The following is a 12,826-nucleotide window of genomic DNA, read 5'->3' as shown; positions in this document are numbered from 1 at the left end:
TTTCGGGCATAAGATTCCTGATGAAAGGTTTATGCTCGAAACATCGATTCTCCTGCTCCTCAGATACTGCCTGACCTGTTCTCCTTTTCCAGCACCACACTCTCGACCTTTAATTGTCACCCTATCTGTGGCCCTGCTGATTTTATAAACCTCTATAAAGTCATCAACCTCTGACCCTCCAGGAAAATAGCCCTAGCCTATTCAGCCCTTCCCTGTAACTCAAGCCTCCAATCCCAGCAACATTCTTGTAAATCTAGAATTGTGTGAAGTACTCTAAAAGCCTCACCAATGTCCTGTAGAGCTGCAACATGACTCCTAACTCCTGTACACAATGAAAACAACTGTGCTGGAGATCACAGCAGGTCAGGCAGCATCTATGGAGAGAAAATAAGCTAACATTTTGTGTCTAGATGACTCAATGAGGTGATGAAGAGTCAGCTAGAGTCAAAACTCTTGCTTGCTTTCTCTTCATGGATGCTGCCAGACGGTCTGTGATCTCCAGCATTTTTTTGTTCAAATTCTAGTATCTGTGGTAATCTCCCATAGTCCATGTTTTGTCTCATGAAGGCAAGTGTGCCAAATGCCTTTTTCACCACCCTGTCCACGTGGAACTCTACTTTCAAGGAACAATGTTTATGGTAGGTGGCGTCTTCAGAACACGTAACGAAAATAAAAACACAGAATGCAATGCAATCCTTACACAAAAGAGTTTGCATTTCTGCTGAATGGAAATATTCATACACCTTCAGACCAGGAGGTGGCGCTGACATAGACCTCCGGACCAGGAGGTGGCGCTGACATAGACCTCCGGACCAGGAGGTGGCGCTGACAGACACCTCCGGAACGGGAGGTGGCGCTGACATAGACCGCCGGACTAGGAGGTGGCGCTGACGGACACCTCCGGAACGGGAGGTGGCGCTGACATAGACCGCCAAACGACGATTGCAATTTCCGGCCGACGGGCCAGTGTTTACGGAAGTGAGGGTGACGTGTCGGGTTGCGGTGGTTTGTGGGTCAGCGAGGCCTGTGCTCTGGAGGGGCGACAGGCGCCCGGGGGCGGCCGGAGACGGGGCTGGGGGGGCGAATCTGTCGCCGGCCCCGAGATGAGGAAAATGTCCACCTCGTCGCCCGAGGCCGTGAAGAAGCTGCTGGAAAACATGCAGAGCGACCTGAGGAGCCTGTCGCTGGAGTGCAGGAAAAAATTCCCCCCTGTCAAAGAGGTGAGTGGGGCGGGGGGGTGGACACAGAGCCCCTGGGGGTGAGGCAGGGAGTGGACACAGAGCCCCCTGGGGGTGAGGCAGGGAGTGGACACAGCCCCTGGGGGTGAGGCAGGGAGTGGACACAGCCCCCTGGGGGTGAGGCAGGAGGTGGACACAGAGCCCCCTGGGGGTGAGGCAGGAGGTGGACACAGAGCCCCTGGGGGTGAGGCAGGGAGTGGACACAGAGCCCCCTGGGGGTGAGGCGGAGGTGGACACTGGGTCCCTGGGGGTGAGGCAGAGGGTGGACACTGGCCTCCTGGGGGTGAGGCAGGGGATGGGCACAGGGCCCCTGGGGGTGGACAGGTGGTGGGCACAGGTCCCCTGAGGGTGGGCACAGGGACCCTGGGAATGGGACAGGAGTAGGACATGGGGTACCTAGGGTGGGGACAGGGCCCCTGGGGGTGCGACAGGCTGTGAGCACAGTGCCCCTGGGGGTTGGACATGGGGTGGACCAGGACCACTGGGGGTGAAGGGATTGTGATGTTGGGAGCTCACCGGAGAGGTACTAGAAGTGAGAGATCCCTGTACATGTTTGTGGAAGGTGAGTGTCTGATTCAAATGACCAAGGTGTAAGAGCAGAAGCTGTCCCGTAAGGCACCTTTACTATGTAACCCGAGGAAGGCGAAACACAGGTCCTCAGCTGGAGCTTGCAAAAGTGAGATGCTGTCACTGGGGCTGGCACAAGACATCAAAACACCTGTAGAGGGAGGGAATTAATGCAAACCCCACACATAAAGGTTCCCCCCCAACCCCAACAGCTTTCTTTCCCAAACTGCAGATCACAGGATAAAAGAGGAAATTTTTGGTAGTTTGATTGTTGCAACTGTTGTCAATTGCTCCTTTCTAGATTTGCAATAAATGTTTAATTGTGAAGTGTCCAATGCTGAGCGTGCACTTTTTTAATGACCCTGTGTAAAAGAGATCAAGCAATGATATTCTAGATACTTTGCTTAATCAGCTTCTTTATCTTTTTGAAAAGCAAAAGATATACCGAAACTTCATATTGACTTTGTAAGCCAGTTGTACAATAGTTTGATATGGCTGTAAGCAGTATATGGACTGTGAATTCAAGAATTCTAATCACTCAATAAGTGAACTGGCGCGCATGCACTCAATCTGAATGTTCACGTCTGTTATTGTGATGACATTGTGCAGTGGAATACATATGAGTTAGTTGATATGTTTTTGGGTGAGAAGAAAAAACTGTCCAAACCAGATGGCATTTACTTGCTATGACTGTCTCTGTAATGTGATAACAGTGCCTGTTAAAACTCGAGCAGAATTTTCAATTAATGTCTTTCATTATTGATGGAACGTTTGAGTGGTGCTATTAAAATATTACTTTCTTTGGACCTGGCTAACAAGTTTCATGACGCTGTCCAGAACTTGTATAGGCAACTTTTACAGTGTCACTCAGTAAAGAACCAATCTGTTTTTCCATCTGGAATATTGTTGACAAATGCAGATGATGTTGATAAGGAAAATAACTCCCTTTATAGCTCGTTTGCAGCTTGAACCTTGGTTAATGAGCCCAGCAGATTTAACGCTGTGCAGTGAAGGGATAATGACTCTTTTTCCCGGCCATTGGAGGGAGACATGCCACCGACTGCTCAGTTTACTTTCTGCCAGACCCATCTTGATTTATCTGCATTGTTATTCAACTAAGTTACTGTTAAGGAGAGACATTGTGCCATGTTGAGTTGCAGGCTATCTTTCTTTTTTTTTTGATTTGCATAAACATTAATTTGAATAGAAATATTATAAATGTTTTCTCCTTGACTGTATTTCCTCAGGCTTTGCAAAACAAGTCATCTTCCAAACCAAAGATTGAGATTTTTTAGATTGTTATAAATATTTAATGACTGAAATTATTTTATTTCGTCAAGTAAATTTATATATTTAATGATTTCATCCTGCTAAGAATCAGTAACAAGTTGGTTGTTATCTTCAGTTTCATTCTGCAATCATAACTGACCATTCAAGGTTTGGGTCTATGCCACCAAATCTTGCCCCAGGTTTTGTCCTTCAACTCAGTCAATGATTTCTTGCCTCATTGCTGTGGTGGGATCATGCCATGCACAGTTTGGCTGTTCGATAACTAATATTTCAAAAAATGCATCATTAGCTATAGTGTGCTCTATCATCTCTGGTGAATGATGTGATGCAAATGCAGCCTGATTCTCTTAATCTCAAAAACATTCCTTGTTCAGGGTAACATAGAGTAAGGCGAGACCCAGTGTCAGTGTGTTGCTAACTTTGGCCTTTGGTTAAAGTTTTCTGAATTCCTCCAAGAACTGACAGAAGACATCTTGCTGCCAATTCCCATTACTACCCTTGATTGCTTTCAAGAACAGAGATTAATTGACAGGGTTCCGAAGCTGTCAGAAAAACATCTTTCAGATTTGAAGCCAGGATTAAATCTAGAGAAAGATGTGTTTTTCCAGACTCAAAAGTTTAACCACCGTCTTCTGCTTCAAAAGAGAACTGGAGGTAGAAACCAACTTATTAATGTTTCTAAACATGACGAAACCATTGCAATCATCCATCTAATAACTATGTTCTCAGCCACGGTGAGAAACTTCAGAGTGCTTCAGTGAAGGATTTGGACATCCTGAAGGATCCCTACATTTTCAGCAGCCAAAGATGTCTCCATCAGCACTAGTTGTTCTAAGAGTACCAAATCTGGTAATTGCATATGTCTCTATGTTCCTCTCATTTCAAGAATTAAGGGTACATTAGTACCAAAGTCTTGAAATAATTTCTGTTAGCTCTGATAACTATATTGTGTTAGCATCATATTTCTTAAAGCAAAAACAATTAAAGGATGGAGTCATCGAGTTATGTCCAAAAATGGTTCAGTTTAACGGGAAGAATAAAATAAACCGTGAAATTCTGAGCACCAGACAGATCTAGGTACAACAGTAAGGGGAAGTTGCCCTTTGAGATATATAAGATCTTGAATGGTCTTGACAAGGTGGACATGGAAAGGATGTTTGCTGTTGTAGCTGAGTCCAGAACTAGAAGGTACTGTTTTAGAGATAGAGATCGCTCTTTTAAGACCAAGGTGAGATTTTGATTCTCTCAAAGTTGTGTGACTTTGGAATTCTGTGCCTCAGAAGGCTTTGGAATCAGGGTCATTAAACTATTATTTTAGGCAGGGGAATCAACATTATTAGTGGTAGGTGGGATGTGGAATTCAGAACACAGCTCAGCCATGATTTTATTTAATGGCAGAACAGCCTTGAGGGTTTACTTGTGGCTCCTACTTCATGTGTTCATATGGATGCAGCGATCAAATGATGAGCAGACAAACTATAGAAGAAGGCTTACAGCTATATCCGTAAAGGCTTTTCTCTTTTCTCGTGAAGTGAGCAATTGTGGCCATCAAACAGATATTAAGCCCTTGCAGGGTTGGGGAGGCTGAATGTTCTGCTGCAAATGACTGACTTAACCTGACAAAGGCTGTCATTTTTTTTAAATGAGATGTCAGAGTTGCAAGGCTGAACTAGACACAGGCGAACAAAGCACCTGACAAGAATGCCCTGGAGGAGGAGGTTGCCCTGCTCTAACTGCAGTCATTTCAAGCTATCCATTAGAAAAGGTCACACTGGAAGCAAACAGATGGGATTCAATGTAGACTCTTTGTATTCAAGCTTAGTTGATGGGTGACGTTTACATTTTATCTGTGAAACGTTTTCCTAAAGCATGTAGGTTTCTATGTTAATGGTCAAATTATGAATTTTTTTTTCCCTTGTGATGATAAATCAACTATTAAAATTGTTAATTGACTTTTCAGTGTACAGTAATGGCAGGGATGAGATTATCTAGCTTCTGTCCGTGATTCAGGTTATTCTGTGTGGAACTGACTATTCTGGGCAGGTGCCCTGTTCACTAATCACTGTTGTCAGCTGATACCAGGACCACATTTAGTCGCTGTGCCTAGGCTCAGGAGAATAAATATCAGGCTGTTTCAGTATTTTTTGTGTTAGCAATTGTGTAAAGATAGGACTCAGCATGACTTTGCTGCTTCTTGGTGTTGATTAGTCGAATCCCATCAATTCAGCTTTTACGGATGACTTATTTTATTGAAGTAGTTATGGATGACCAGAGCCTCTGGAGTTGTGCCTCAAGCATGTGCCATTGCTTTCATTTCAATGATGGTTTGTATTTATGTCATGATGTTCGTGCCTCAAAATGCTTTACACGAAACAAGGTTTATGAAACAAAATTTGACACCAGGCCACATAGAATAGATTTCCAAAAGCTTGGTCAAAGAAGCAGGTTTTAAGGAGTATTTTATAGCAAGAGAGAAAAATGGCAATTCATTGACAGGGAATTCCTGACCTTAGTGTTTTGGCAACTGAAATCACAAATGGCTGTGGTGGAATAATGAATTCGAGGTGCGCAAGGGATTAAAATTGGAGAAGTGTGCTGCTCTCAGATGATTGAGAGTAAGGAGGATGCTTGGAAAGTATAACTCTTTAAGAAGCCTATAGTCCAACAACTTTTAAATAAGTCCATTGATTTAGCTAAATACTGAAAGTTGCATTAATGGTGACATGACAGCAGAATCAAACAAACTGCTGAACATTTGCATCGATTTACTTAGGGATAGCAGCCTGAGAAGAGTTTTTTTTTTAAATTGGGATTGTTGAAAAGTTTGAGATATGTGCACATATCAGATTAGGTATATGAATTTAAAGACTTGTACGTTGAACCTGATTGGCAGAACAAGACCATATTGTAGTTAAAAAGTCTGCAGTGCTCTTCAATATGCTGTTTTATACTTGAAAATGCAAATGCAAAAGAAGGGTCATGTTTGGACATAGTATAACTTAAGAAAGATTACATTTTATATCATGCCTTTCCTGCGCTGAGGACTTCCCAAAGTGCTTAACAGCCGGAGAAGTACTAGTTAAGTATTGGTATAATGTACGAAACACAATTGTGCACATGGTGGCTCAGTGGTTAGCACTACTGCCTCACAGCGCCAGGGACCCAGGTATGATTCCCACCTCGGGGCGACTGTCTGTGTGGAGTTTGCACATTCTTCCTGTGTCTGTGTGGATTTCCTCCGGGTCCTCCCACAGTCCAAAGATGTGCAGATCAGGTGAATTGGGCATGCTGAATTGCCAATAGTGTTAGGTGCATTAGTCAGGGGTAAATATAGGGTTGGGGAATGGGTCTGGGTGGCCTTGTTGGGCCAAATGACCTGTTTCCATACTGTAGGGAATCTAATCCAAGTACTTGCACGCAGGAATGGGCTAATGACAAACCTGTTTTTTGGGGGACTAATTAATCTTTTGCATGTACCTAAGAGGTGTTGTGATTTCAGTCTAACATCTTTGTATGTCCTGGAATACAGCCGAGATTTTTATGCTAAGTTTGCTGGAATGAGACTAGAAGACAAACTTTTGACTTGGAGTTAGAAGTGCTGCTAACTAAAGCTTTCCTTTCATTTCAAAGAAGCAGGTCTGCTCCTGAAGGGTATTGTTAAATAAATCATCTTTTACCTTGGAGGCAGCTTAATAGCAGTGTCTTTGTGTGTTTAGTGTTGGTGCTAGCTGTAGTAAATTTTGCTGATGTTTTTCATTCCTAATTCTTTCAATCACAGTTGATAAAACTGTGATTGCTGACAATGTATCTGGTTTGAATGATTCAATGGACTGCAAAGAGTGAAGTTAGTTTTAAACCTTGACAAAGGGCACGGTAAACTGGCATCTGTGCTGGCTTAGGGAATGTTGTTATTGAGAGAAATTTGGGACCTTGTAATTTTGAAGAAAGATCTACCATAAGGTTACCATACTTGACAATCTTGATCAGACTATCTTTTTTGCATGCAAGTTGCCAAAATCATAACTGCATTTTAAGCTTTGCTGCAACAATGTTAAATTGACCCAGTAGACACAATCATAGTGCTGTCACGACGTAATTGCTTTTTCGACTAAACTCTTGCACTTCACTATGTGATCACCATGTTTGACCTTCATTTGAAGTGCACCAACTGCTGTAATAGTGATGGTGTTGCATTATTGGAGTGTCAATATAGTTGATGTAATAATGATGCACAGCAATGAAGTATTTCCCTGCTGATAGAATATAATTATTTTCAATGTCCTAATGAAAAAACTAAAAGACAATGGTTCCAATATGTCACTACAATGACTGGGATTTTGCACTCTTACATATTCTGCAAGATTAGATTTTTTTTGGTATTTATTCATTAGTAAAATCCAGTATATCACATTGCACAAGACCCTATAGATAGTGACAGTGTAAAACAAAGCCACTTTACACCACGTTATGGTCATAGCGCCGATGCAACTGAGTACACCAATATAATGTGTGCTAGATGAGAGTCCACAAGACTCAATGGCATTATTAAGAAGGAAAAAAAAGTAAGCAGAAGGGAATTGAAGCCATCACAGAGCTAAGCAACCAATAAAAATTTGCAATCTTTTTTGCCTGTGCTGTCATGAAAAGGTATGACTATTTGAACAGTTCCTCTGGACAACTATGCCATGATTAAGATCTCCAGTTTAGAGAAGATGGACCTACATCCGATAATTTGGATGCATCACCATGCTTTGGCAAAGTGCTACATTTCAAATGATTCAGTGAGGGTAATAAAGCAGATTTAGGGTGTTTCATTAATTGCAGCAACTCTTAGTTTGCTGTGAAGTCCAAATAATTCAGGGCACATTGAGTGCTACTTTGAAGGGATAATATTTCTGATATGCCATTGATCTATAAAAATGTCAACTTCTGTCATTTTGGTGGTTGGTGAAAGAGTCAAAAAGTATGGTACTGGAAAAATGCAGCAGGTCAGGCAGCATCCTTCATCAGTGCTTATGCCCAAAATGTCGATTCTGCTGCTCCTTGGATGCTGCCTGACCTGCGGTGCTTTTCCAGCGCCACACTTATTAACTCTGATTCTCTAGCATCTGTAATCCTCACATTCTCCTGGTTGGTGCCATAGTGGGAGTGCAACAAAGGTTCAGCAGACTAATTCCTGGGATGGTAGGGCTGTCATAAATGGAGAGGTTCGGTCTACTGAACCTGTACTCACCAGAGTTTAGAAGAATGAGAGGAGATCTCATTGAAACATATAAAATTCTAACAGGGCTGGATAGATTGGATGCAAGGATAATCCTTTCTTTGGCTAGGTGTTCCAGAGCAAGGTGTCATGATCTCAGGGTGTGTAGTTTACCGCTTTAGACTGAGATGAAAAATTTATTCACTCTTGAGATTGGTGAGCCTGTGGATGTCTCTCCCACTGATGGTTGTAGAACCAAAGTCACTGAATCTATTTAAGAAAGAATATAGATTTTGAGAAGTTAGAAGTGTCGAAGGTATGGGGAGGAGAGTCAGAATATGACTTTGAGAAAGAAGCTGTGATATGATTATGACTGTTGGGTGGGCTCAGTTGGCCAAATGGTTTTCTGCTCTTTTTTGATTGTGTCACAGTATAAGAACTGCAACTGTCTATGTTTAACAAGATTTTAATCTATCATAGTACCATAAAATGTAGCAACAAAGTAACATGAGATTTTATTTTGTTAAAATAATCCTATTTAAAAAGAGAACATTGTAGATGCTGGAAATCTGAAATACAAGCCACACGAGGTTATCAGTGGATAGAGTAACTGCGTTAATGCTTCAAGTCTGAAGGAGAAAAGTTAGAAATGTCATAGGTTTTCACCAAGGGTTGTGAGGAACAAGGACAAAGGAATGTCTACGATAGGGTAGAGGAGTGGAGAAGATTGAAAGTGAGAAAGTTACTCTTCCAGAGTCAAAGGGAATGGTGATGGAATAAGCAAAGAAACAAAAGATCCATCTATAAAAGGTGTGCTGCTGACTACAAATGGAAAAGAAAAGCTGAAACACTCAAAGAATAGGGTAGAGTTTATGGTCTGAAATTATTGCATTCCAGAAGGCTATGAATTAACTAATGGAAGATGTGGTGCTGTTCCTGAAGATTATATTGAATTTCCGTGGAACTGCGAAGAAGACCGGAAAGTTTGAGTTATAAAGAGGGGCTGGATAGGCTGGGACTTATTTTCCTGGAGTGAAGGAGGCTAAGGGGTGACCTTTATAAAATCATGAAGGGGCACAGATAAGGTGAATAACGAAGGTCATTTTTCCATGGCAAAGAAGTCCAAAACTAGACGACATAGGTTTAAGGTGCGAGTAGAAAGATTTAAAAGGAACCGAAGGGCCAGTTCTTTCACAGGCAAGGTGGTGCAAATGTGGAACTTATGGATAATTGCAACATTTAAAGGACATTTGGATAGGTACATGGATAGGAACAGTTTAGAGGGATATGGGCCAAATGCAGGCAGATGGGGCTAGTTCAGTTTAGGAAACCTGATAGGCATGGAAGAGTTGGGGCTGAAGGGTCTGTTTCTGTGCTGTATACCTCGATGATTCTAAGATTCTCTTCAGGCTAACCCATGCAGGTTCAATTTGAGGTTAGGACGTCAAATGCAATGTTAGTGTTCATTTCGAGTGGGCTAGAATACAAGAGCAGGGTTGTACTGCTGAGGTTGAATAAATCTCTGGCCAGACAGCATTTGGAAAATTGTGTGCAATTTGAGACCTCATCTGAGGGCTATGTTGGCATTGGAGGGATGCAGAGGAGGTTTACAAGAATGATCCTAGGATGAAGGGCTTGTCATATGAGGAGTAGTTGAGGACTCTGGGACTGCGCTTGATAGAGTTCAGAAGAATGAAGGAGAATCTCATTGAAATTTACAGAATACTGAGAGGTCTGGATAGAGTGGGCATGGAGAAAATATTTCCACTTGTAGGAGAGATTAGGACCCAAGGGCACAGTTTCAGAGTGAAGGGATGACCCTTTAGAACTGAGATGAGGAGGCATTTCTTTAGTCAGAGGGGATAGTTAATCTGTGGAACTCATTGCCACAGAGGGCTGTAGAAGCTAAGTGATTGAGTGTATTCAAAACAGTAATAGGTTCTTGATTGGTAAGGAGATTCAGGGTTGTAAGGAGAAGGCAGGAGAATGGGTTGAGAATATCAGCCATGATCGAATGACAGCATACTTGATGGGCTGAATTGCCTAATTCTGCTCCTGTATCTTATGATCCTTACAGAGATCTTCATGTTATGCAGTTTGTCCTGGCACTGATTGTATTTCGCTGGAATAGTCACCCTATCTTTAACACAAGGTGCTGCTACAGTTTCTTTTGTGAATTCTGTTTAACCTTCAAAAGGATCCCCAGAATTCTCTAATCCAGAAGGGTGTGGATGCTCAGTTAAAGCTGAGATTGATGATTTTTTTTTTGCAGTGTGAAGAACTTCGAAGAATAATATGAGAAAGTGGAATTGAAGTAGGTTAGGTGTGATCTAATTGACTAGTTAAGTATGTTTGAGGCAGCATTGGCCAGCTTCTATTTCTTAAGTTCTTTCTAAACAGGCATTGTTTGCTGACTAAATAGATTTTTATTGCTTTGCAAAATACATTTTGTGATACCCATTCCACCTCAGCTCACTTGCTGCCAGTGATGTCAGTAGATATTCCAATATTTGTTTGGACTCTTTTGTATGTAGTTTGTTGCCCAACGACATACTAAACTGTATCTGTTAATTGTTTTCAGCTTGATGGTCATGTTTCATGTCTTGCTCATAATTCAATTTATGAAAGAGGTTTAACTCCTGTGTGTAAATATATTTGAATTGTCATTGAATGTTGATGCAGCTGCTGGGAGCATGTCTGAGACTCCAGCTGTAAATACCATGAGGAACTTGCCATGGGGGATGGTGGTACCCAAACAGCCATTATCGTTAGAAAGCTGAATGAATCAGAAGCTTCCCTTTTCTCCCCTGGTTAGAAACATGGCAGGAGTAGCCCATTTGGCCGATCAATCTACTCCACCATTTAATACAATCATGGTTGATCGTCCAACTCAATACCCTAGCCTTACTTTATCCCTTTAGCCCCAAGAAGGCGCTGGCAATAATCAGTTCTGGTCCTAGCCAAGTACCACCTTCAACAATTGGAAACCAGATCTGAGAAGTAATGGCAAAAGTTTCTAGATTTCCAGTGCATTTGTGTGATTTCTACAAGTTCAAGAACCTGTTTTCCAATATAACATTAACAAACTTTTTTGCACAGTTAATTAAGTTTCTGATCTTACATACAAGGGAAATTCATCCAGAGGCTGCGAAAAGCATTGACTTGCATTTCACTATGCTGTTATTTTGCATAGTCAATTGTCCTTGGGTATATTGGCTTTGACTCCATTAATGAAACTCTTTATCCCTCAACATAGCCCTTGGAGAGAGAAGGGATTAATGACACACTTGCATGGGAGGGAAGTAATTTAATTGTCTGTAATCCTAGTTGCCATGCTAATCTCCTAAATATGAAGAATTTTGACATGATGTGTGGTATAAATTAGTGATGCTTTGAAAAAAAAAAACAAAAAAAACATTACATGCACTGTTAGAGGCAACTATCTAGTAATCTCTCAAGATGTGACTGATATGGAAGGGAAGATGGTAAACTATTTGTTTTGTTGTAATTTGCTGATATTTGATTGATTGTCCAGTGTTCTACTTCCAGAACATGCATCTATGCAGTATTCTGGTTTTTATTAAATCTAATGACGCACCCAAACATAATTTCCCTGAGCTTGTGGTTTTAAACTGTGAGCAGCACACATTGAGTGTTTTCTGAGTGTTTTCTGAACTTTGTTTTTCTCGCATGAATCTCTGAGGAACTAACACACAGCAAATTCTGTTGGCTGATTCCGAAATGTGTAACAACCTTTTGCATTACCTGATATTGTCCATATGTTGCATTGTGCATAACGTCCAATTGATATAGCAGCAGCTTTGGATTTTTGTAGCTGTTGGTGGGACATTACATAGCTGATCTTGATTAGCGATTTAGTTATTCAGTTTGTAATATGCAGAAGCTTAAACTTCTCGAGTAGTTAAGTGAGATCGAAGAGCTATTAAGCTTCAATGAATTAAATCTTATTTTGTCAGTAATGCTGAGTTTGAGTGATTCTAGTCTCATTACCCAGTTACTGAGAAACACAGTTGCAATACAATATTATTGTTATATGTTATCTAAAAGTTCTTTCAGCAAATTACTTTCTAAAGTGCCATGTTGTGAGGCAAACATAGCAGCCTTCCTGTGCCAGCAAAGTCTGTCTAACAAACATAACATGGTTGAGCAGTCTATTATTAATTAGCGTTGGTGGAGAAAAGACAGGACAGGAGTGAATGCTGTTCATAATGTTGTATAGTGGGATCTTGAAGCTCATTAGATAACTGTTTTAAAAATAGCCTATGGACAAGGATAATCTTTGAGAGAAAGTGAGGGCTGCAGATGCTGGAGATCAGAGCTGAAAATGTGTTGCTGGAAAAGCGCAGCAGGTCAGGCAGCATCCAAGGAACAGGAGAATCGACGTTTCGGGCACAAGCCCTTCTTCAGGAATGAGGAAAGTGTGTCCAGCAGGCTAAGATAAAAGGTAGGGAAGAGGGACGGGGGAGGGGCTTTTTGGAAATGCGATAGGTGGAGGGAGGTCAAGGTGAGG

General features: G+C 41.7%; 1 protein-coding gene across 3 annotated transcripts in view; it reads left to right on the top strand.

Moving 5' to 3' along the window:
• The first annotated feature begins 1,020 nt into the window (after window positions 1–1,020).
• Window positions 1,021–12,826, top strand: part of mon2 (MON2 homolog, regulator of endosome-to-Golgi trafficking) — a 127,518-nt gene continuing 115,712 nt past the window's right edge. For all 3 annotated transcript variants that reach the window (XM_043709976.1, XM_043709975.1, XM_043709974.1), the window contains exon 1: window positions 1,021–1,220. In XM_043709976.1, coding sequence (XP_043565911.1) covers window positions 1,104–1,220 — 117 coding nt within the window. In that variant the 5' untranslated portion in view covers window positions 1,021–1,103. The remainder of the gene's footprint in view (window positions 1,221–12,826) is intronic.

Source organism: Chiloscyllium plagiosum, chromosome 19 (genome assembly GCF_004010195.1).
Source record: "Chiloscyllium plagiosum isolate BGI_BamShark_2017 chromosome 19, ASM401019v2, whole genome shotgun sequence".
NCBI lineage: Eukaryota > Metazoa > Chordata > Chondrichthyes > Orectolobiformes > Hemiscylliidae > Chiloscyllium > Chiloscyllium plagiosum.
Note: the sequence above shows the minus strand (reverse complement) of the source record. Positions and strands in the feature narration are given on the sequence as shown.